General features: G+C 36.9%; 3 protein-coding genes across 9 annotated transcripts; 2 read left to right on the top strand and 1 right to left on the bottom strand.

The window, feature by feature from the left end:
- Window positions 1-7,658: 7,658 nt before the first annotated feature.
- LOC114735234 (uncharacterized) lies at window positions 7,659-10,173 on the bottom strand. Its single transcript, XM_028922917.1, has 5 exons — window positions 10,048-10,173; window positions 8,837-9,324; window positions 8,179-8,743; window positions 7,798-7,932; window positions 7,659-7,679 (listed from the first exon to the last, which is right to left on the bottom strand). The coding sequence occupies exons 1-5, from the start codon at window positions 10,171-10,173 to the stop codon at window positions 7,659-7,661; spliced, it is 1,335 nt and encodes a 444-aa protein (XP_028778750.1).
- Window positions 10,174-10,804: 631 nt separating this feature from the next.
- Window positions 10,805-12,491, top strand: LOC114735309 (lysM domain-containing GPI-anchored protein 2-like). The gene is made up of 4 exons (XM_028923000.1): window positions 10,805-11,641; window positions 11,725-11,848; window positions 11,928-12,112; window positions 12,227-12,491. Exons 1-4 carry the CDS (start codon window positions 10,981-10,983, stop codon window positions 12,331-12,333), a joined length of 1,077 nt encoding a protein of 358 aa, XP_028778833.1. The 5' UTR covers window positions 10,805-10,980; the 3' UTR covers window positions 12,334-12,491.
- Window positions 12,492-15,879: 3,388 nt separating this feature from the next.
- Window positions 15,880-25,008, top strand: LOC114735268 (protein DETOXIFICATION 45, chloroplastic). 7 transcript variants are annotated; one of them, XM_028922964.1, is made up of 17 exons: window positions 15,880-16,017; window positions 16,347-16,714; window positions 17,055-17,197; window positions 17,291-17,434; window positions 17,539-17,714; window positions 17,963-18,098; window positions 19,793-19,889; window positions 19,977-20,077; window positions 20,559-20,722; window positions 21,057-21,128; window positions 21,238-21,354; window positions 21,455-21,550; window positions 21,639-21,760; window positions 21,893-21,947; window positions 22,951-23,100; window positions 23,474-23,566; window positions 24,638-25,008. In XM_028922964.1, the coding sequence occupies exons 1-14, from the start codon at window positions 15,895-15,897 to the stop codon at window positions 21,945-21,947; spliced, it is 1,914 nt and encodes a 637-aa protein (XP_028778797.1). In that variant the 5' UTR covers window positions 15,880-15,894; the 3' UTR covers window positions 22,951-23,100; window positions 23,474-23,566; window positions 24,638-25,008. The 7 variants fall into 7 exon arrangements, with proteins under 7 accessions (XP_028778797.1, XP_028778793.1, XP_028778788.1 ...); XM_028922960.1 differs by having other exon boundaries at window positions 22,951-23,337; XM_028922955.1 differs by having other exon boundaries at window positions 22,951-23,394.
- The last annotated feature ends 6 nt before the right edge of the window (window positions 25,009-25,014 follow it).

Here is a 25,014-nt window from a genome sequence, read left to right as displayed (position 1 = left end):
ACTAACACAGAAATAAGAATCTGTGGTTTAATTAATCTTTGCTCATCAAAGTCATCATCCCTTAAATGCCATAGTTCCTTCCTCTCTCCACCTGAAGCTTTCACTGCTGCTACGTATATCAGAATAAGAACCACTAAACCCATCACCAAGTTAGTAGCTTCATTCTTGATCTAGTTTAAGAGAGAGGATGATGCATATTCTTGTTTGCACTACCATATAGTAAAATCTGAAAAAATTCATAGAGGCATCAATTAACTGATCGGTTTCAATTAATTTTCAAAGTCACTTTATCAAACATCAAACATACACACATTACGTAGCAAAAGAAACCACGATTTCATTTGCCAGTCAACATAAACATAGATCAAATGAGAAATTAAAGAGACCTCAAATTGAGAAAACATAGCAGGCCATTACAGAGAAACAATGCGAATCAATCTTATTTACAAATAACTGGCCTGATCTTGATGCAGATCTGCTTGATTTTCAAGTCTTTTTGCTACGCAAGCCGTGAAAATAGCCTCTACAGTTTCTTTCAAAGGAGACTCTATAAATGATTCGGCCATTCTCATCTGGAGCTTTCATAGTTTTTCTGCCATTAGAACCACAACCAGATCTACGCCCACAAATAACAGCAGCGATGAGCACAAGAGCCACACCGCCGATAACTAAATGCCTAACCTCAACATTTTTTTTCACGGCATCGATCGCCCTTCCTAACAAATTCTTACTACTCTCACACAAATTTCAATCATACAAAAAAGGGATTACCAAGAGTTGAGGGAGGAGAAGACAGAAGTCGAGAAGGGGAGGAGGGGAGAGGTGCAAGACTTGGGGCAAAGATTGAGTGAGCGTGGTTTGTGCAAGGGAGCAAATTATTTTAAAATTAGGAAAGGAGAAAGATTTTTAAAAAAAACCTAAAAAATGGTTTTATTTTCGGTTATTCCGTTATAATTGAAATTTCTTCAGGGACACAAATAACTGAAAAATATAAAAACCAAATTAATTGAATTGAAAAATTCGAATTGAGTTCGATTCGGTTTGGTTTTCGATTACAATTCGGTTTTGCTTACTCTTAATATATAATCTTGAAAATATACGTGTTCATGAAAAATTGAATGAGATATTTTGGTTGATAATTTATTCAGAGATTTAATTCTTGATAAAGTATAATGTGATTGTGTGATACATAGATAAGCCTCACTCGTGTGTATATGATATACCATCTTCTCATTTGCACTTGCTTAATGCTTCTGAGGATATAATAATTAAATAGCAAATAATTTAAATTGCTAAATTTTCATTTTATTTATTTTAACAATATTAATATTATCTTATTTTTAGTTTTGAATCGTAGATTATTATATTTTTTTCAAAAAAAAAAATTAGATTATCATTATTGTAGTTCGCAGAAGAGGCTGATGTGACTAACCAATTGTCAAACTGCTCGCTGAATTCGGGCCTAGGGTTGCAAGCCAATTATTGCCCTGTGTTTTGGGTCATTTTGTCTTTTTGGGAAAATTTCACTTAGCCCCGCTGTAGACAAATAATCCAAGGACCTCCAAAAGAATCTAAAATATCACTACTGTCTTGAAAGGGTAATATGAAATTAATTTGTAAAGGCAAAAGATCAAAATGTCCTAAAATAAAGGATAGTTAGTATTGAAGAAAGCGAGAAGAAGTTGCCGCACTTTAGAGCTATCTCCGGCTAGTGAAGGGGGGCTATTCCAATACCATAAGCCAATTAAAAATGTAGTGGTTGACGATTATTCTGAAGTCATCTCCCTCCGCCATCACTTCAAGTCATTGTTAGAGTTTCTGGTGGAAGTATGAAATACCGTGACTTAACCATACGGTGTTGCGGCAGCGTTGTCACTAGTGTAATAAGTTGAGATTCCTTGGCGGGGGAGGTAAAATCTAAATTTTCCTTTTACAAATTGTCATGTTCTTCATCTTACTCGTTAAGCACTTGTGATCTGTGATGAGCGAATGGGTTGTGGAAATTGGTATTTGAATGACTGGTTAAGTAGTTGGAAATAATTGTTTAGTAAGGAAAAATCTGAATAAGCGTTTAAGTTTAGAGATACTAGTTACGAAATTGGTATTTAAATGTGTAAACCCCATGTTCAACAAATTAAACTAAAGAGGATGACGATTTCTATACTCAAAGGCATGTTCAAATTTTTTCTCATTGAACAAGCATTTCCAACTACTCACATAGTCATTCAAATACTAATTTCCACACACTGTTCATCCATCGCAAATCACAAGTGCTCAACGAGTATGATGAAGAACGTGACAATTTGTTTTAAAAAAAATAAGTTTAGATTTTACCTCCCATACCAAGCAATCTCAACTTATTGCATTAGTGACGGCGCTGCCACAACGTCGTATGGTAGAGTCACAGTATTTCAGACTTCTACCAGAAACTCTAACAGTGACCTGGAGAGATGGTGGAGGGACGGGGCCTCGAAATGCTCTTCGGCCACTGCACATTTTATCATCTTATGACGGTGGAATAGGATCCCTTCATTGCCCAGAGATAGCTCTGAAGTGCGGCAACTTCTTCTCCCTTTCTTCACCACCAATTATTCTTCATTTTAGGACATTTTGATCTTTTGCCTTTATAAATTAATCTTAATTTATCCCTTCAAGACTGCAGTGACATTTCAGATTTTTTCTAGGATTTTTGGATATTAAATGTCTGCAGTGGGCGTTAAGTGAAATTTTCCCTCGTGTTTTTTTAAACATTGGTACATTGTCAACTGTGAGTTCCAATATTTTCTAGTGGTTTCCTGGCCGGTTCCGCTCTTGAATTGTGGGAAATTTTTGTATGCTCAACAAGTATCAGCTCACATCAACTCTGACTAATCAAAAAAATAACACATCATCCAGTTTTAATCCTAGTTGATTCTCCCCATCAACGGATTACTAATGGCGCCATTCTTTTCTCTTCCCTCCTGCTTCCTTCCTCTTCAGTCACCCATGAAACCTTGCTCCTTCATATTACATCTGCATTGTACACACTTGTACATAATTTCAAACTCAAAAATTCCTTTTTCCCACAAAACCCCTTTTCACCACATAAGCAAACCAATACACACGCATGCCCCCCTTATTATGAAGAGAATAGTGAGAAAGAAGAAACTTTAGCTCTCCAAACAATTACCCACAAAATCCAAAAGCCCAAGGCCACGAAGGAATCAATTAAACAATGTCTGAAATTTATAAAGTTCAGAATCTGGGAATAGCCTTGAGAAGAAAATGAAAGGCAAGAAATATAAAAAAAGACGAATTCGACAACTTGGCAATGACCTTTCTCGTAACGCTGCAATTTGCAGTCGGTGCAAGAAACCAATTGATTTTTATTGGTGATGAAGGGGGTGTTGTGCTATTTGCGTGGGCGTGTCAAAGAAAAGATCCTATATTAATTGGGAATATGGGAAGATAAAACCAAATTGAGCATCAATCATGGACAGGTTTTCTTATTATTATTAGGAATAGGAATAGGAATAGAAAAATCGAATGTTAGAGTTTTAATGTCATAAACAGATTTTCAATGCCTAAGAGATTTAAAAATGGCCCATTAAAATCCTAAATGGAAAAATCTTTTAATGCATTGAAGCATTTAAATTGCTGAACGGAATTTTTTATAATTGTTTAATGCCTTGAAAGGTTTGAAATTCTGGTGCTTTTAAACATCTGTAATGTATTAAATGATGATTACGAAATTCAATATGGAATGCTTTCTTTTTTTGCTTCCGACGATTTAGATCATGTAATCAAATCATTCAATGATTTTCAACATTCAAAAGTGACATTTTATTATCATTAAGAGGCAAGCAACGTTCAGATCATGGAGGCCTATAATAGGGTGTTTTAGTCTAAGGCTCATGACATACAAAAACTTTAGAGTTTTCGAGCTCCTCTCTTCCCCTTCTTGTGCGTTTTTCTACCTGTTGAGTTTACTATTATCTTCTGCTGTTTTGCTTAATCTGTTGTATAGGACAAATCTGTTTAATTATGGGGAATGCCCCATCCTCATTTGCTGGTAGTTGCAGAATAGTTCTTAAAGACAGTGTTTTTAGGACGTGACTGGAATTAACTGTTTCTTTACAAGTACTACTACCAACCGGGGGTAATCCGGGAAAAAACCAATTCACAGTCAGCGTAGTGAAAGAAGAAGGAGGAGGTGGGGTGGGAGGGTGATTGACCGTGAGAGAAAGAGAGAAGAGGAATGGGATTGCCCAGAAGGAGGAGGACAGGAAGGTAGGGGGAGGGAAGAGAAAAGAATGATGGTGGCTAGAGAAGTCAAGCCAAGAGATGAAGATCACATTTCTAAAGCGTTGTCAATGGTCCGTCCGTTGATGAGAAGAGCCTGTTAGGAGTGAAATTGAACAAGGTGTTATTTTTTGATTGGCCAGAGTTTATGTGAACCGACACACTAGGAGCATGCAAAAATTTCTCTGAATTTTGATTATCCAAGTCTCTTGTCTTTTGTTTGCCCAAGGAACAAAAAACCAGACTAGGAATTAAACTGGCCTAGGCAGTGGGTCAAAGGTCACTGGTCGGACCAAAGTCAGACCGGGGTCAGACCAGTCATATTAAAATAATAAAATTTAATTCACAATATTAAAATAGAACAAAATTCACAAATAATAATCACCGAAAAAAATATAAGAAGCTACCAACAAATATATTTTAAATATACATTAGTCATTTTTTTGCCAACAAATATAGATTGATTATTTTAGATGATAATAATAATAAATATATAAAGATAAATATAATAAATAATAAATTTAAATGATGTATAAAGAGTTTGAAAAATATTTCAAAAATAATATACGAAAAAGGATACTTTTTTATTTATATTGATTGTTTTTGGATAATAATTAGTAAAGATTTGCGTTTTATAATTCCTTACATCCCACTAATAATTTTTTTTTTGGGAAAACCATTTTGAAAGTACCTAAACTTTTCTTTAATTTTTAATTTGGTACCTATACTTTTTTTGTTTTTTTAAAAAAATCCTTTAACTTTCCTTCGTTTATGCCGTTAGCCCTCATATTTCGGAAAACACAACCAAGGGCCAACGGAGGAACTAACACTGTTAAAATGGGATTTCTTGTTCAAAACTGAACTTCAACGCAGAGGGGGTTTTCGATAGATGCAGGGGTCCAATCCTCTACACGACTTGGAGAGGAATCAAAACCTTACGTAAAGATATTTTCTTCAATGGACTATGCGATTTTCTTCAATGGACTTGGAGAGGGAGGAAGGGTTCTCCGTTTCGACTTCTACTAGCCCATGCAATTTTGCTTCTCCCTTTTGTGAGAAAGTGGCTTCTATTGGAATGGGTGAGATCATGCAATTTGTCTTTTCATGCGATTTGATTCTCCTTTTGTCACAACTATTAATCAACATATAGAATCTTCAATTGTTAGAATATAGAATTGCTCAATCTCAAAAGTCTTAGAATTTCTTCGGTCAGCTGATTTTGCTTTAATTTTTGTCTTTTAAACTTTAGTTTGTTAGCTTGAACCTATATTTCCAGCTGTATGTAAATATTTAAATGTGAATAGGGGATGAAAATGCTTAGAAAGCAGCCAACCTTGATTTTAAGAATCATGTTATTCGACTTGTGTCCGTTGATACTATTAGAAGGCTAGTTATTATTGTGCTCTTTAAAGTGCTACTCCAAGTTTGTTCCCATTGTTGCAAGTCTCCTTGCTCAATGAAAATTTTATTTTTTTCCTTATCTGAAAGCAAATTCTGAGCAGAAATTATGAGGTTTGGACTCTTGTGTGATTATTGCAGTTGTTTTTATGGAATCTACAGTAAAACTTTTTTATAATGTTAATGCGTTGACAAATTATTGAATATAATGTATATATTATATAGCACATGTTGTTCAAGGATTTATTAACCTTAATCATGCCTTTTTTTCCCTACACTAGGTGTTGAGAACCATCCATTGCACATTCATTGCAAAACAGTGAAGGTATTCGCTGTTTGGTTGCTGTTACAATTGGGAGATCCCATCAGAGAAGTTTATATCAATAGAGCAATAGCCATTTGGAATTTGTAGGATAGTGGGAAGTTGTCTTCTAGTGTATTTGTTGTACTGTGATGAGAATTTTATGAAATGTAGTGAGCATTTTGTACTGTGACATAATGTGAGTGAATTTTCTGAACCATTTATGTTGTATTGAAGGAAAAATTATTATGAAATGAAGATTGGCTTTGTGGATGTAATGGAAAGAAACAGTTTTTTTCTTGCTGTCACGCTGTGTTCCTCATATAAAGTTTCTGAATAATGGAATTAAACAAGATTGGGACCACAATCATAATATAATACCTTGCTATGACATTCTGTTGCTGATACAGAGGGACAAACTAATAAAGTTTCTTAACCAACCATAATATAATATTTCTACTGATTTATAATAACAACTTGCTGTCTCATTTTGCTCCTTATGTATAAACATGGACAAGATTAAAAAAACATTTTGATTTTAACTTTGTCAGAACATATGATAATCATTTTGTTACTGATTTATCATTTTGATTGGGGACCAAATTCTGTTTACAAAATCATTTAACATGTCCATATAATAATCATAAATTGCATACAACAAAAAAGGAGTCATTTGCTGAAGCCTAGAGATCCAAAAGAGTATTTAGGATCGCAACATATCCTAAATAATACCCAAGTAATTTACAAAAAAGGGCAGAACCATCAAGTACTACTTGGGATCTAAAGCTACATCCAAAAACAACAAAATACATTTACCCAAGTCATTTACTATGCCTATATGTCCAAAAAGATTACATTTCCATCAATGCACTAAGGATGGCTAATTCCACCTTCTAAGCTACATGTAGGCTGTGAGCTACAAGTAGCCTGTGAGCTAGCATTCAAAGCTTGCCTGAGTGCTTCACTACAAGTTCTTCGATTATGTCCCTTTTTCCCACAACGCTTACACTTAAGAGTTATATTGCTTCTTCTAAGCTTGTTTTTAGGTAGTGGCTCATCTTTCTCCTTTTTTCGCTTTTTGGTTGGCTTGCCAGGACGTTTATGGTATACTGGAGGATCAATGGGTTCCAAATTTGTTCTAACCCACATATCTTTTCCATTTATAGGTTGCAGCACAGGAGAATAGCAATCAGCGTACTTTTCTATAGTCAAATAGGCATCAACATAGTTGTGAGGATCTTGTTGCTTAGCATAAATACAAGAAACAGCATGCCTGCAAGACATGATAGGATATTGTTAATGTTGATAATGATAACCATGAAATTAGGGAGTAACCTAAAGAAATACCTGCATGGAATTCCAGTCAATTGCCACCAATTGCATTCACAACTCCTGAGTTTTAGATCAACCGAGAAACGATGAGAGTTACACGATACTTCAAAGAGGTCATTTCCAGCCTCTATTGCTATCCATTTTTTGGACCCTTCAACTTCTTTGTCAAGCCTTTTACGAGGTCGAGGACATACTCTCCCCTTATCACGATACTTTGCTGCTTTAATATGATTTTCTGCAAATCTTGTCATCAAATAAGCTCTAATCCAATCAAGCAAACTAATAATTGAAAGTTCTCTTGCCTCCAATAATCTACCATTAAAAGACTCTGATATGTTATTCATAATCATATCACATTTTGAGTACTCTGAAAAATGAGACTTTGTCCAACAAGATGGTTTAAAACTCATCAAGTGATCATATGCCTCTTTAGAGACATTTTTCAGTTGCATCATTTGTTCTTCCCATGCTCTCTTATAAGTTGCCTTTGCTGCACGTATAACTAGATCTCTTATTATGGTTCCACCTCCATATCTTGATTTTATGTTGGCATACAAGTGCCTCACACAATATCTATGTTCAGCACCTTCAAGCAAGTGTTCGAATGTTTGAACTAACCCCTGAAAGTAAAACATATAATCATTAAAATCAATGGGAGCAAACACAGATACTTTTAAATTAAAAGATATTATGTAATACACGTTGCTTCACACACCCGCACAAAATCTGATGCCTCTACTTACTCCTTATTCTACACACAAGTTATTATTATTGATATAAATTATAGATGTAAACTAAATCTAATCTGAATGTGATTTTTGGTATTTACATACAATCAAAATCCCCAAAAGATAACTAATATTTACCTTTTGTTGGTCTGAAATAAATACCCATCTTTTTTCAGCCATGCTCCCAATATCCTCCAGTAAGTTTTGCAAGAACCAAGTCCAAGAATCCCTACTTTCGCTTTCAACCACAGCCACAGCTAATGGAAAATATTGATCATTAGGATCACGAGCTACAGCCACTAACAATATACGTCCAAATTGGCCCTTCAAAAAGCATCCATCCAACCCAATGATTGGCCTACATGCTGACTTAAAACCTCTTTTTATCGGTTCAAGACATTGATACAATCTTCTAAATACAAGTGGTTGGTCTACATATGGCCTATCAGTAACAAGGCAAAATGTAGATCCGGGCATCCTTTCCTTAATTTCATTACAATAGTCCCTCAACACATGATATTCTTCTGTGTGATCTCCTTCAACCATTTCCCTTGCTAGCTTCCTAGCTCTATATGCCTTATTAATTGATGGTTGGGCCATATAACCTTCTCTTATAGTTGAAACCACATCTGCCAACTTCATATTTTTATTCATCTTCACATGTGGTACTATCTTTTCTGCAATCCACTCAGATGAAGCCAACCTTGAAGCAAATGTTATTCAGCAATAATGCTTTGGGTTGTATGTTTTCAACATATATGTCAATGAGTCACCAACTCTACTAGCAAATATTAACCAACCACATTTCTTTTTACATATAATTCGACATCTATGTTTCTCATTTCTCAAAAACTTAATATCATATCCATGGATGAGGCAGTACTCCTTCACAGTTTTCTTAAACTCTTCAATTGAAGTAAATTCCATTCCAAGCTTAAATTCAAAATCTTTAGACATCATAGTAGGATTGTACTTTATATTCTTTGGCAGTTTTTTATTTTCTTCCTCATCTGACACATAGTCTTCATACAATTCATCATCTTCCAAATCAGACACCATATCTCCAATGTTGTCTTCCAATTGCCTAGGCGTAGGAACTATCTTTAAACACTCAAGTTGATTTTCAGAGATATTAAAAGAACCCCCACTACCTTGCCCAACATCTTCAACTACATCACCCTCGATAAAATGATGAAAATAATCATCCTCTAATTCTGCTTCATCACTGTCCTCGGCAGACAAAATATCATGTGAGTGATCATCTTCAGTCTTTTTTTTCTGATGCTTTAAACACACTCATTTTTAAACCTAAATGGCAATAATGAGTTAGAACAATGAAGAAGGAACCCATTATAGGAAGCACACACATAAAGGACGACATAACTCATGAGAAGATGGAAGAACAGAGACCCAGCACATTCATACAAGATTAAAATAAATTAAAGAATATAATGAAAATGCCTTGTGTTGTACACTAATCGAACTCCTTACTTAATGGAATAGAGATTGTGTTGCAGCCCTAGCAGGTTATCAATGGCGCTGTCTTCGTCATCTAAGAATAGGGGAGATGATGCTCTTTCTTTGAATGGTTCGTGTGTTTATGTCTTCAAGTTTTTCCCTCTTCCTTTTATCCTTTAACGCTGTGTATCTTTCTATTAGCCCTTGAGAGCGTTTTCTGAAGTATGAGGGCTAACGGCATAAACAGAGGAAAGTTAAAGGATTTTTAAAGAAGCAAAAAAAGTATAGGTACCAAATTAAAAATTGAAAAAAAGTTTAGGTACCTTCAAAATGGTTTTCTTTGTTTTTTTTTTCACTAAAAGGTGTATACAAACTCTTAAGTATTCAATGCACTTTCTGACCTTCTACAAGACTAGGTGTGGTTATCGAAAAAAAGCCAGCTTGAATAAACTGTTCTGGCACTCTCTTCCAAGTTTGGGCATTGGTAATTGTGGGAGCTGGTGAGAGATTGAAATTGAACGGTGATAAGATAATGAGAGAAGTAAATACTGTAGCCATTTTGAACCTAACTAGCTGATAGCCGATGAGCATCTTTCCTTTCACTTGTTCCTGGTTCTCTCGCTGGTCCTCTCCCTTGCCACCATTCACTCTTTTCTCTACATCCCTTTCGATCATCCCCTCTCATCAGTGTATCTCTTTGCAACATGCAATATATGATGCTTCAAAACAGGTTTTCACAGCTTTTATTTCTCTTTCTTCTATTTCTCCCTCTTGTTTCTTTTATTTCCCATTCTTCTTTTTCTTCTTCTCCTGTGTTCATGCATACCTCTCAAGAAAAAAAAAAAACGATCAACCCACTTGACCCAGTGGTTTGCTTGGTTTCATCGGTTTTTTACTGGTTCATACCAATTTTTCCTGGGTTGCTTGGAATCTGGTTCATAAATTGAACCAGACCGGACTAATAACCAGTTCACCGATTTTTAGTCTGAACAGGCCGGTCCGGTCCGGTTTTTTATACCATGCTTTTGTCCCTGCCCTTTTTATAGTGTTATTTCCATTACCAGTTGAAAGGTCCATTTGAAGCCACGAGGCTGCATTTGGCCCTTGTCTGTGCAACAGAATCCTTTTCACCAGATTTGAAGTTGGAACTTTTATGCGTTGGTAAAAAAAAAAAAAAAAAAGAAGCTTCAACTCACGCAACATTAATATAGTACCATCACCCGGAATTGGCTCCTGCTCGACGCGCTTATGTCCAATAATGCAGCCCCAGTTTTCTAAACTCGCCACTTTAGACCCCAGTTTTATAAGTCCTTGGCCGAAAAATCTCCTTTCCAAGTCTTCTCCGCCATAGTCAAAGCCTTTCTCTCAGTTTCTCACTTAGATCCCGTTTGGGGCTGCGTCTTCGCTGGGCGAAACCATTCGCAGCTAATTATATAACTCTTTGTAGTTTATCCCATCCGGCTTGGAAAGGTCGAAGGAGAAATGGGCCTTGCCCGGTTATTACTGGTAATCATATTCGGTATTGCCGCCGCATCATGGGCGGTGGTGGAGGCTCAGCGAGAGGCGAGGTTCAAATGCAGCTCGCAAGGTAAAACGTGTCGTTCTCTGGTGGATTATTCGTCCCCAAATGAAACCACCTTAGGCCACATTCAAAAGCTCTTCAACTTGAAGCACGTTCTGGACATAGTGGGCGCTAACGCCCTCCCCTCCTCCACCCGAGGCAACCGCACCGTTAAAAAGGGCGAAATTATCAAAATCCCCTTTCAGTGCATGTGCTCCAACGGCACCGGCTTGTCCAACAAGACGCCTCTCTACACCATCCAGAAAGACGACACGCTTTCCCACATAGCCATGGAAGTGTTCTCGCGTTTGGTCACTTACCAACAACTCCAAACGCTCAACAACATACCGGACCCTACAAAGATTCAGCCCGGCCAGAAGGTGTGGATCCCTCTCCCTTGCAGCTGCGATCAGGTGGACGGCACTGGTGCCGTCCATTATGGATATCTGGTGGCTACGGGAAGCTCCTTTCAGCAGATTGCTCAACAATACGGCACCACCCTGGACACCCTTCTCGACCTCAACGGCATTTCTGATCCCAAGTCCCTTCAAGCCGGTCAAATCATCGATGTTCCCCTCAAAGGTTTCCCCTTCTTCGATTTTGTTTGAAGTTAGAGAATTATGGTGCTGAAATGAGTTATTGAGTGTGTTGTTGTTGTGATCCAGCATGCTCCTCATCGGTGAAAAATGACTCCTTGGACTATCCTCTGCTCGTTGCAAATGGTACCGACACCTACACAGCCAATGGTTGCGTCAAGTGCAGCTGTAACTCCGCCGCCAATAACGCCACGTCAGTACCTTATCTCAAACCGTTACGCCTTTTTACTTTTTTACTGTTTTGACTAATGATTGACGGTCTGTGGGGCTAGATTACAATGCGAGCCATCGCAAGTCAAACCATATAGATGGGGTAAATGCCCAGCCATGGTTTGCGGTAGTTCAACCATTGGCAACATCACTTCTACAAATACCTGCACTCGCACCATCTGTGCTTACGATGGTTATAACAACCGAACTATAGCCACCGCTCTTGTCAACGAGTCCACTTGTCCTGGTTAGTGCTTCCCCTATCACCAATTCTTATTACACTCTTGCCGCTTACTACCAGTTATGATGATATGCTTGTGTGTTTCCAATTGTTGTCAAACAGCTCCAACAGCTCCAACAGCTTCAACAGAATCGGGAGCATCCAGGATCAGCTTCCAGGGCTGGGGTTGGAATCATCTTTTCACGGCCCTTCACTTTATCTGCTTTTGTGTCTGTCTTTTGCAGTGAATTGAATGCCACGTATCCTGTACCTTTATGAATTCTGAATTTTCATGTAGAACTTAATCATTTGTGCTTGGATGTAGAAGAAATAATAAAAGAACCATTGTGTTTCACATTTACTTTATGCTACTTTTTATCGAAATGGCATCACGGAATTGATCGAATAATCACGCCTCCTTGTTTGGTTCCTCCAATCATTACCTATAGCAAAACACTAACTGGATGTTGGGAGGTGGTTATTCTGGTAATCTGGTTTTGGAGGAGCGCTAGTTTTAGCAGTGCCCTGTTCTGGATGCAACTCGGACCAGAAACTGAGTTCACGGATAATTTAAACACAATTCGAGAAGACGGACGTGAGTTTCATGATTGCTTCAGTCACGGATAATTCTAACTATTGCCACTATTCTTAAGTGTTGCCACTATTGTTCTGTTTTATGTAAATTTATGCCGAGAAGTCTCCTCAATTATGTTTATCAATTTGGTTCTGTTTCCTTGATAACAAACAAGTCACATAAGGTGGGTAGAGCGGGGTATAATTCCTTGAAGAAAGCATCTATTCTCCGTGTCCACTGCTCTGCTGTTAGCATTAGGGATTGGCTTTTTTCAGGCTTTAGCTCGTTTTACGGATCTGGAACACGCTAAAACATAGGGGGTGCGTCTACTTTGACTCGGACTGTTAAATCATTGACGTTTACCTTGTTTTTTTTTTTTTGTGCTGCTTATTTTGTATTGATGTGGCAGGATTCATGCTGGGGAGACTTTGAGCTGTGTGTGATATATTCTTGTGCAAGTGTTATCAAATGTCTTTTGTATCCTTATAGAGTGCATTTGTTCTTTCTTTGGCTCTTGAGGGCGTTTTGCGGAGTTCTGGGTTCTAACTTGGGTGGGTTGGAAGCATTTAAAAAGAGGGAAGAGATTTTACCTCACAAGGGATATAATTACTGCGCTTCCATGCGGAGGTCTGTGTGTGTTTCAGAGTTTATAACTCCTGCAATATCAACCGACGACACTGTCATCAAAATTTATCGTTCCTGCGCGCTTGAGTACCTGCTGTTACTAATCCGCTTCTCAACTTCACATTTTATTACATTTTTGAAGGATGTTTTTCCCAGGATTCTGAAATAAAATAGTAATTTCAATTGCTCATTTGCTCGTAGAGCTCAAAAATTACTGAATGTATTAACAAAGCAAAAGGAATAAAAAGAAGAAGAAGGAATTGCTATTGTCGATGTTGTGTGATTGGTTGTTTCAAATCATATTACTTGCTATCTAAAATATTCAGCTTACCAATATGATAAGCGAGTGCTAGAGTTTGTGGTCGTAGACATCCTGGTTGGCATTAATATCTTTAATAATTCAACAAGCTGATTTCTTATCCGAATGCCATTGGCTTGATTGATTCAATTAAAATGAATTGAACTTCTAATTCAATACTGTGAAGTGATTTAAATGATTATTCTCGGGACTCTTGTTCCATCAAAGTTTTGACAGGCATGGCTGTGTGTGTGTTTTTTTTTTTTTTTGGGGGGGGGGGGGATATAAAGGCAAGTACTAGGAAAAATGGACAACAGATTACAAAACGGGGTCAGAAGCTCGGGGTGAACAACCTAGATCTAACCGAATTTAATCTAAGGAGAAAGCAAGCGGATCTCACATAATGGACATATCCGTGCTTGTTTCATGAGCTCTGCCAGCAACATAGTCAGCACACTCCACCGCTTCTCTGTGAGAATAAAATAGTTTCAAGATCCCAGTTTGAGAATATTAATGATCTCCCACTAATAGTCTCACCTCTCAAAGAATGTGACGAGCCGCGATGAGCTAGCAGTTTGAGGCGAAGATCGAAGCATCTGGAAAGTTTGCTTTTGTATGCTAAATCAGACCTGAGAAGATCAATAGCGTTGGAAGTGGGCATTTGAAACGCAGATTACCGTAATGGCGTAATGCGTCTGTCTTTGAAATCAACAATGAACCATCAAAATGAGACATAGTTATTAGTCCTGTCTTGTTTTCGGTGGTCCCCCTTAATTAAGGGTCAGTCAATATTATTTTCAAATCTTCAAAACGATGCCATTTACTATTCCGAAAATTCAAAATGCATCCATCCTTCACTTTCTAACCTATGTTCCTGGGGTCATACATTCGTTTGAATTTGGAAATTAGAAGACGAGGAATAGCCTTTCAACTTGCTTCCACCTCAAAAAGTGTTTGCTATATTTCTATTATCAATATTTTCTAATTTGGGGACATGAAAACTCCCATTTTTCAGCTCGTTATTTATCATTGACTTTGTAATCCAATGACATTACAACTCTATTAAATAAGAAAAAAGAGCTCCCTTGGCTGTGTTTCTGATTAACTACTGTACTTACTATTAATAGGAAGCACTCCTCTCCAAAGGTGCCCATCTCAAATCTTGCTTAGCTTTACTGATCATGTTGCCTCCTAACGCCAACAAACATAAAACAAGGCATTTCATCTCAAAGTTATTCAGGAAAAAAAGAATAAAAAGTTTCAAGAGCCTCGTACTTCCCCTCATTTGATATTGAAATCACATGCCAAGATAAATGTAAATGCATAGTTCATTTCAACTGTTCATATCATACATGAATTTGATACAACGTACCAACCTCAAACCTTTCATCTTTAAAATTCAAACCAATACTAATAATCGGAAGGTCAGCTCAATTCCCAAAATCCTGTACATAGGTTCTCACAACCAACCATCTAAAATCAACACTCACACCGCAATCTCGTTAACAATAACATTCCAAATTGGTTCACACTGATAGAAGCAAAATTAGCATGTTACATACTCTCATTAGAATTACAGAATTTCTCATAAACTAGGCAAATTCATACATAGGAAAATAAAATTTAGCTAGGATTTTTTTTTCTTCACCAAAACTCAGCGAATTGGACATGCAAATATTAAATATTCTTTTAAATTTAACCCACCTGATTCTATACCAAACTTGAGTTTTGTACATATTTAAAAAATATTGCCTTGTTTCTTTTGCCAGCAAAAATAATACTCCTCCAGTTTTAAATATAAGACCTTTATACTAGTGTATATAAGAGTTTTATATTTAGGATTAGAATAGTACCTTCTAATCCTATCTACAATAATGATCATGAGGTTTTTCAGATACGAAATAAATTTTTAGAACAATAAAAATACTGATAATAAGGGAGGAATTTATTAGAAACTGATAATAATAAATTTTTGCTATACGCATATATCCTCCTACTAATATAATGATAATAAGGGAGGAATTTATTAAAAATTGATCAGGATTTTCTTAAGGGAGAAATTTATTAGAAATTGATAATAATTATTTTTCAAAGGAGGAATCTATAAGAAATTGACGATAATTATTCTTTCCCAACAGGTTAAATCCGGTTTGGGTTTATGGCTTTTCCTTCCAACAGCTACGTTTTTTAATGATTTAAACTTACGAGGCCCACAGTTCCCTCTCTATCTCTGTTTTTGCCTATAATTCGTTGCTGTTTGATGTCGCCGTGACTCCGAATAATTTCAATCCAACAAGAAAAAGCCCACGAGGAATGCGCGCTTCTTACTTGGCGGGTTCAGGTTTTGACGGTTGCCACATCATCCCCTCGACGTCGGACCCGAAGCTTCCCTCTCTTCCTCCGGCGATATATCTGTCAAGTTCAAAGCGCTGCAATGTACTTTCTATCTTCGCGAACGCCTTTCCCTCATTCCGTCTCGCTTTAGTTTTTAATATAACCTTCAACGCTAAGCACGTTCCGTTCATGTTTCATTATCTTCTTTCTCCTCTATTTTTATGTTTCACTTTTAATTTGTTCTGGACGAATCTTGTTGAGAGAATTGCCCTTCTTCTTTGTCCTATTTCTGCATTAGCATAGTTAGTATTTTGTATTCCCGATATCAATGTCAGTGTTATCGTAATATGTTTTGAATTAGGAACTCAATTTGGCATATTGATTTTCTTGTTTTGTTGCATGATGCCATTGAAGAATAATTACAACCGCAGGCCATGAAGTCCACCCATTTCTGTACTGGTTTTGTCTCTAATGGGTTATATAAGAGGACCCGCACTTGCAACGATATAAATAAGTCGACAAGTACATGTTCTTCCTTTCGGAGGGGTTTAGGCTGTGACTTTGTCGCGAAAAGCGATGGGAGGCCTTTACTGAACATTGAGGGCGTGGTGGGAGGTTGCCGATTCTCTGCCAAGAATACATCCTTGTGCTCCCCTTTGATAACACATCGCAGGAGACCGCGTTTTCCAGTGGTTGGCAATCAGTCGAATTCTGATTTTGGTCTAGTTTCTGCTGATGTTAACGACTCCTTGGCTTCAGAACGGGAGCATCCTCTGACAAATTCTGATGAAGGGACTGTGTAAGAGCCAACTTCTCAGTCTGCTCTGCTTTATTGGTCACGACTTTCTGTTTAGGGAATACTGTTATTGTATGCCCAGTTTTTATTCGCCTGTGATATTTTGAGAGAAACAAAGGAAGTCTCCACAAAGACTCTCCTCTGCATGTGAAATGCCATTTTTATGCTTGTTCTGATGTTCTTCGTGATAATGTGTCAATTGTAAAATACAAAATGATTGCTTGGGTGCTACTTTCATCCATTGCGTTCATCCTGTAACACACACATTTGGTGCAAGCATTTATTTTCCTTTCAGTGTTATTACTTTAATGCTAATGGTACTTTCGCCTCAACTTATTGACAGTCAGTTACCAGCATCTCCTGTCAACCAACCACATTACACCAGTGTCAAAAGTGAGCTTCTGATGCTGTCTTTGCCTGCTCTCGCTGGTCAGGCAATTGATCCTCTGGCACAGTTGATGGAGACAGCATATATTGGTCGACTGGGTAGAATTTATGCTTCCTATCTCTGGACAATTGTAAAGAAGGTTTTTTTTTGGTTCGTGGAGCTTTAATTGCATAATTTTCAATATTTATCAGGCACTGTGGAGTTGGCTTCTGCTGGTGTTTCCATATCCATATTCAATGTCGTATCAAAGTTATTTAATATTCCGCTTCTTAGTGTTGCGACTTCCTTTGTGGCTGAGGACATAGCTAAAAATGCTGATCAAGATTCTGTTTCAGGTGAATTTATGCTGAGATTTTTCATAGATTATGTTTATTTTATTTTAATTGTATTTCGGTTATAACAAAAAAGGGTCATCTGATGGAATTAATTTTCCCTGTAGGGCATGTTGTTGTTGAAAGTAGTGAGAATGGCAAACCATTAGCAGTAATTCCCCAAAGAAAGCAACTATCCTCCGTGTCCACTGCTTTGTTATTAGCTTTGTGGATTGGCATTTTTGAGGCTTTAGCTTTGTTTATGGGATCTGGAGCATTTCTGCATTTAATGGGCATATCAAAAGTATGATTTATTTTTATTAAAGACTGTTCGATAATTGAGGGTTTATCTTGTTTATATTTTATGGTCATATTTTCTACAATGGAATTGGGTTTATACGTAACAGGGTTTTAGTCGTGAATATTCTCTTTAGGATTCTTGTAATCTGTTGATTATATCTTCAGAGTGCACAAATCTAAATTTAACAGGTGGCATTTTCTAAATATTTATTTTTTGGATAAAATAAATTTTTAATATATTCTTTTCAACAGGAAAATCCTACACTCATTCCAGCGCAGCAGTTTCTCTCATTAAGAGCACTTGGTGCTCCAGCAGTTGTACTTTCTTTGGCTCTTCAAGGCATATTCCGTGGTTTTAAGGATACAAGGACTCCTGTTATATGCCTGGGCAAGTGTTTCTTTTACTGTCATCTCTTTGCTGTGAATCAACTTGTGAATGACTATCATAATTATCAAATTTATGTCTTATATGTGCTTGAATACTGTGTTGTGCTATTAATCATCTTCAAAAGGCTCACATTTTTATTAGCCTTCTAAATGATTTTCTTATTCTTGGGATTTAGGAATAAGATGGAAATATGAATTGCTCTTTTGCTCTGATGAGCACTCATAAATTATGAAAAGCATCCTATTCTCCTAAGCAAGTTTGTTCCATCATTGTGGCATTACTTTTCAACATTTTAATCACGGGTTTGAAGTTGTACTTCCCCTTACTCTATAAAAGTTTTCATAGAGGCTCTTAAGATTACTAATGGTTGCTTGTAAATTCTTTCAAAACTACGGGTAGCTTGGTTTAGCAAACTTGTCAATAGGCTCTTAAGATTACTGACCATTCTATTTAAATATATTGGAACTATAGGCTCGTAAGATTACTGGCCATTCTATTTAAATATATTGGAACTTGTTTAGCAAGCTTGTCAAGATCTAGGTCTTTATTATTACTGGTTCAATTAAGGGACTCAAGATTAGAGTGTAGGGACTGATTGTGAATTATGAGGTCCTATCTCTTAGGATCAATAACAATTAAAGATATCCATGCTCTCATACAACAACAACAACAACAAAGCCTTATCCAACTAGGTCGGCTACATAAATTGCACGATGCCATTGTTCTCTATAACAGTCAAATCTTTGGATAGGCTGTTAATCAAAAGATTTCGCTCACTAACTTCATTGAGTATTCTCTTTAGCCTTTCTCTACCCCTTTTCAAAAGACTCTGTACCATTTGGTCAACCATCTTCACCAGCGCATCCAAAGGCCTTCTTTGAACATGACCGATTTTCATGCTCTCATACAAAGCGAGAATAATTATAACCCTTAAAAACCACTTCTACATGCTCAAACCTAATAGTTAAGTATATAAGATTTAGAGCTTGATGATAAAGAAGGCATTTTACAGCAGTATCAAGAAGACTTAGCTACACATGGTTATCATTATGAAAGAGACAATGGAGATACAACAAGGAGAGGTAAAATACTTCAGAGGAATTTCCCCCCTGTTTGAATATCCTTTGTTGCATCTATGATCATCCCCTAAATTCAGAGGTGTGTGATGCCCTAAATAATTGTTACCAGTAGAGATTTGAACTGGTTTTTAAGGATTTGTACAAGAATATTGGGATCTTTTGGAGTGTTGAATTGCAATGGTACGTGTGATTGTAAGATGTTCCAATCTAGATCTAGATCTCCAGCCATGAATTTAGCATGATTCAAAATTATCATTTGAAATCCTTGTAACGAAAATTGAAAACCTATGAGCACTATTCTTGAATTGAAATTGTTCATTTCTGGTTGTGTAGTCTAAATTGCGTATCATTTGGTAGTCTCTTCATACTTGGCTATGGTTGGTGGAGAGTGAAAAGTATATGTTGCTTTTATTTATTTATTTTTTCGGTGACAAGTACATGTTGCTTTTAGCGTGAGTGTATATTGCTTTTTAGCACTTGTGACTTTGTGTTGAACAATGGGGAACTATTTCAAATTTGGATGTCTTCTGTTTATTGTCGTTGTCTTGAAGAATGTTTGGGCTTTTGCATTATTTCTTTGTACTTCTGTGCATGCTAATATATTTCTATATACAGGCATTGGGAATCTTTCAGCTGTCATTTTATTTCCCTTACTTATTCATTACTTTAAGTTGGGTGTGACTGGCGCAGCCATTTCTACTGTCCTCTCTCAGTAGGTCTTTTTCAAGGACATTGATTTCTTACACTATATTTCTTGGCTTATTTTAACCATAATTTTGCTGGAAATTTGATATCTCAGATATATTGTGACTCTATTGATGATCTGGTGTCTGAATAAGCGAGCTGTATTATTACCTCCAAAGATGGGAGCACTACAGTTTGGTGGTTATATTAAGTCTGGTTAGTTATTGTCCCCTTACTTGGCTGTTGCCATGTTGCTTACTTATATATAGTTGAAATCTCATCTGAGGGCGTGTGTTTTGTTCTCTGAAAAAAATATTCTCTTCCGAGGAAAAAATAAAAATAAAGGGAGAAGACAGCAATCAAGAAGCCAAATGATATATTGGAAAATATTTTCAAAAAAAATTTCAAGAACAAGTGCCCACGTACAATGTTATTTCTTACTGTTTCTTGCTTTAGTCTTGAGAAAATAGCACTATTTTAAAGAAGTTAATTTCAAAGGTTTATTTCTTACTTGCTGATAAATTTCCCCCCGGTAGAGTGTAGTGTTATTTGTGCCCTTGTCACAATTAGTCAGAATATGAAACTGACTTGCTATTTTCTGTTTTTCGTTATATTTCTATCTTTTTCAGAGTAACCAGTTTAGCTCTCTGTTAGTTTCTGATGTGGTTATCTCTTTATGATTTATAATCTGCCACAGGTGGCTTCCTTATTGGAAGAACACTTTCTGTTCTTATAACCATAACATTGGGAACATCAATGGCTGCTCGTCAAGGTCCAGTAGCTATGGCTGCACATCAGATATGTATGCAAGTGTGGTTGGCTGTTTCCCTTCTCACTGATGCTCTGGCTACATCTGCTCAGGTATCGGGTTCTAAATCTTGTAATGTTGGAAGTTTTCTTTCTCTTGTAGTATGATCTCTAGAATTTGTTTAATGTTGTTATAACCCTAAAGGTATTTTGCAATTTAATAACTTGATCAACAAAAGGCAATTATAACTGAATACAGTTGAGCTGCTCCCGTCAAGTTGTACTCCCATTTAGAAGACATCTATCATAAAACCTTTTTTGAAAAATGGTTCAGTTTGCACAAGACACTGCATTTCACAAATTTTTAGTTGTTTATTCTTGGCTTTTATTTACACACACACACGCACGCACACATTCATATGCCTTAATTTACTTATGTGACATATAGGCTCTTATTGCAAGTTCTGTATCCAGACGTGACTACAAGGTTGTGAAGGAAATTGCTCATTTTGTGTTACGAGTAAGTTTTTTTCAATTTTTTATGCCACCGGGATAATCTTTGCTCTTCAATACCTTTCGTTTAATGGGTATTTAAGCATCTAAATTAGCTTATGTGCCTACCTTTTTAGATTGGACTGCTCACAGGTATCTGTTTGAGTGCAATTTTGGGTGCATCTTTTGGACCCTTAGCTACCTTTTTTACTAAGGACCCTGAAGTCTTGGATGTTGTTGGTATGGGAGTGCTGGTATGTTTGATATGTCTTGTTAATTGGTTCAGCTTTTGTTTGCCTGCCACTGTATGTTCCTCAAACAGTACATTACATTGTCATTTGTTATTGTTATCAGTTTGTCAGTGCTTCTCAACCTTTTAATGCTCTGGCATATATCTTTGATGGCCTTCATTTTGGGGTCTCTGATTTCCCATATGCAGCTTATTCCATGGTAGGTTGCTTATGCCCTAATGTCTTATTTAGGCGATAATGCTTAATAAATTTGATTGAATTTAATCTTTTTAACAATATGTCTGCAGATGTTAGTGGGAGCAGTGTCCTCAGCAGTTTTGTTATTTGCACCTTCAGTCATTGGCCTTCATGGGGTATGGCTGGGCTTGACTCTCCTAATGGCCCTTCGTACAGTGGCTGGTTTTGTCAGGTAGTGATACATTACTGTTAAACAAAATCTCCCTATCCATGGGGCGGAGTGAGATGTGCTAATACTAGATAGCTATGATTACTCAATGTAATGAACTTGACTTTTTCTAGTGTTGTTTATTTTACATTTCAGATTACTGTCAAAATCTGGTCCTTGGTGGTTTCTACACGATTTACGAATTGCCTAGGTCAGTAGACAATTCTATAATTGCTTTTTTGTGTTATGGATCATTAAAATGTATTATGTTGATGTCGTAGGAATTAATGTATAAATGGTGACTAGGAGACGGCTATAATGCTAGCTTATTGTGCTTTGGATGACTACTGTACTTAGGGATTCTAGTTGCTAATGTTTGATGTTTTATACTATTGACCTATAACTACAACGTTGCATGTCAGATTAGAACTAGCTAGTTTCAGTTCTCACAAAGGGTTTCCCTTCATCTCTTTCTCACTTCACGTATTAGAGCCTCAAAGGAGGCAAGAACCCTTGGTTTCTACACTTTTCCTGTGCCTTGTTTGAACAATCAACAGCACAACCACTTCCTTTGTCTTTGTTTGGCGTGGCCCATCCGCATTCACTGATCTTCAGTTGATGCCTGTGCCCCCATGCACCATACTGGAAGTTATAAATTGTTGCCCATATGCTTCTGTATTGGAGCATGCAGCACTTCCTTTTCAGTTGCCATCAGCATGGAACTGATTGCCAGTCATTGTATAGTCAACTCAGGCCTTATTCCCTCCTGTTTTGCTGCTGCTCTTTTTTCCTTCCAGCTTTGTACTAAAATTTAGCGAACCTCTGTTCCTTCCAAATTTTCTTGTCTGCTACTGCGCATGCTTCCCTGGCCCAAAAATCAAAGCACAAAAGCATGTCAACCACTGATTTTGTTACTCAAATTGGTAATATTTACTTTTCATCCCTTTGATTTTAGGGGCTCAATTATAGCAGCTCTAATCGTATATGGCCCGCAGCTTTTCTCAAAATACTTTTCTTTTTCTCTTCCTACTATTGCTCTTGATAATGGGTTTAAAAACACTCGCTAAAGGTACTGGTTAAGCTTGATCTCTTTTGGTAACTGTTGGACTCTGTCCTTTACATTTCTGGTTGTCCCTTTAATCTTGTTTCCTATGAAAATTTATTCAAACTCTCGATCGCTCCACTGTGTTTTTGATAATTCTATTCTTGGACAGGGTCATGGTACGGAACACATGATTGGCATCAACTGAGTCACTGGGGTTCATCATATGGTCCCATACTTTGTCATTTTTGCTTCCACTGATTAACCTGAAGTTCTTCACAATCATCTTGTTCATTCTAATCTGTCCAAGCTTTAAAAGATGGTCCTACTCTTTCCGCTTCCTTCTTTATATTGTTAATCTTGTGAACTTGGTAGACATACTTGTAACTCGTATCCATAATAGAGCTAGGTTTCCTTTTTCTAATAATATTGGTTCATGGTGTTCTGCCTCGGGATTTTATTGTGTTGTCACCGCTTATCAACGATTGTGCTCATTGCACCTGGTTATTTCTCATGAAAGCTTGTTTGAAGTTGTTCGCTGTAGTTAGACAGCTTTATGGTGAGGTTCATTTGCACGTCAGTATTTCCATTCACACCTTACACAGTGGCAATGAGTGTAAATATTTATTCACTATCTTTCAAAAGATATGTTGAATAGGGAATTGTTCATTAATCATCTTGTGCTTGTTCTCTAGTGAATGGTGTTGCGGAATGTAAATTTGGCCCCTGATAGAGATTGCCTGTTCTGTGTTATCTCATCAGCTGCATGCCTTCTGTTTCAACATTAGGTACCTTACAGAACTCTGTTTCTTAACCGACCAACGTTTCCTCTCCTTCCTCGTGTCTTCGGCAATATTTATGTTTTTCATGACTTCACCCCTGGCAGGACAGACTCTGCTTAATTCTTTAAATATATTTTCATGGGTTATTTCCATGAAAGAAACATATTGAAATTAATGTTACTTTATGGGAGAAAAGATATTCTCTGTTTGCATTGTGATGTGGTTTGTCAGACTCCAAATCTCCAATGATCGTTTAGCACATGTTCTCACTAAATAAATATTTGAGGTCCTTGCGTTGCCTATATTTGTAATAAGATTTGTGCATGCGATATGTTCTAACTTGAAGGAGAGTCTTTGATTTAATGTATAATGTCTGGCGATTAAAAAAGAAAAAATAAGGGGGGAAATGACTGTGGCGTTAGTTGTATTTGCAATGAATGATGACTCCAATAATTATTGTTTAATAACTATATCTTGGATTATTGACTTGTAAATACAACGTGGCATGTATATCAAAATTTATTGACCATATTTCCCTCTATGGCTTTTCGTTCATCTTATTTCACGCAAGTCATCAAGATTTTTCCCCCTAAAGTTGTGTAATATTTCTTATGATTAGTCGCTCTGTCCTTGCTTGTTGTGTGTTTATACCTGCTGAGTTTTGCTTCTCCTAAAAAAGTTGTTCGGAGAAGGAATGAATGAGAGTAAATGAGAAAAACTAATTTAAAATATTAATTCCCTAATGTGTTGACCACATCTTCACAGTTGAAATTGTACATACGGTCTGGCATGTTGCTGTCTCTCTGCAAGTGGATATGAGGTAGCGTTAGTTACTACTCCTTCGGTCAGTCAATACTTCTGAGAACAAATGTAAGGCTGAAATTTGCACATGATCTTGGCTGTTTGACCGTGTGTAATTTCTTTGTCTGACATTCTGTTGACGGAAGTTGAGACATGGCTGGTGTATAAATAAAATTTCTTGGTTCCATTGCGTATGCGTAATCTTTGCTTTTACCGAATCGAAAAGTTTAAGTCGTGAGTGGATAAATTTCTTGAGATTTTCTTTTACCTTTGTAGAGCATTTGAACCTGTGAAGCAGTTGCCTTTTCCTCGTTCCGTATTCTGAAGGAGAAAGCTGATGGAGCGCTGGAATTGACACTTGAAGATGGTTGTATTCATCAGATGCTTCATTTTTTTTTTGGCCAAAAAAAAAAATCGGATGCTTGATTTTTATGTTAAATCAATCAAGTTGGCCGTTTGACTTCCCGCTCTCATATTGCATAAATAAATTGGGACCCTTACAAACACTTTCAGTTTTCGATTTTTAATTCTTGGACAAACATCAGAAGGCCTTTAAGCTAACATTTACAGGCTCATGTATTGAAATTAGTCAGTTGCGGTAGAAATGAGAAGTCAGATCAGAGCTAAATATTTGCTTGGTTTAGCCATATCAC

This window comes from Neltuma alba, unplaced genomic scaffold, assembly GCF_004799145.2.
Source record: "Neltuma alba isolate B1F8T4 unplaced genomic scaffold, ASM479914v2 tig00002674_pilon, whole genome shotgun sequence".
Lineage (NCBI taxonomy): Eukaryota > Viridiplantae > Streptophyta > Magnoliopsida > Fabales > Fabaceae > Neltuma > Neltuma alba.
The sequence above is the reverse complement of the archived record's forward strand: the minus strand, read 5'-3'. Positions and strand labels throughout refer to the sequence as shown.

Bases quoted from the DNA above. Each gene is read 5' to 3' on its own strand.
- LOC114735234 (XM_028922917.1), bottom strand. From the start codon at position 10,173: ATGATCGAAAGGGATGTAGAGAAAAGAGTGAATGGTGGCAAGGGAGAG. The intron at 8,744-8,836 runs GTTAATATTTGC...ATTTGCTTCAAG, and splicing joins TGTAAAAAGAAATGTGGTTG to GTTGGCTTCATCTGAGTGGA. The intron at 7,933-8,178 runs GTAAATATTAGT...TTTTACTTTCAG, and splicing joins TTATTTCAGACCAACAAAAG to GGGTTAGTTCAAACATTCGA.
- LOC114735309 (XM_028923000.1), top strand. From the start codon at position 10,981: ATGGGCCTTGCCCGGTTATTACTGGTAATCATATTCGGTATTGCCGCC. The intron at 11,642-11,724 runs GTTTCCCCTTCT...GTTGTGATCCAG, and splicing joins CATCGATGTTCCCCTCAAAG to CATGCTCCTCATCGGTGAAA. The intron at 12,113-12,226 runs GTTAGTGCTTCC...CAGCTCCAACAG, and splicing joins CAACGAGTCCACTTGTCCTG to CTTCAACAGAATCGGGAGCA.
- LOC114735268 (XM_028922968.1), top strand. From the start codon at position 15,895: ATGCGCGCTTCTTACTTGGCGGGTTCAGGTTTTGACGGTTGCCACATC. The intron at 17,715-17,962 runs GTATGATTTATT...TCTTTTCAACAG, and splicing joins ATTTAATGGGCATATCAAAA to GAAAATCCTACACTCATTCC. The intron at 20,078-20,558 runs GTTAGTTATTGT...AATCTGCCACAG, and splicing joins TGGTGGTTATATTAAGTCTG to GTGGCTTCCTTATTGGAAGA.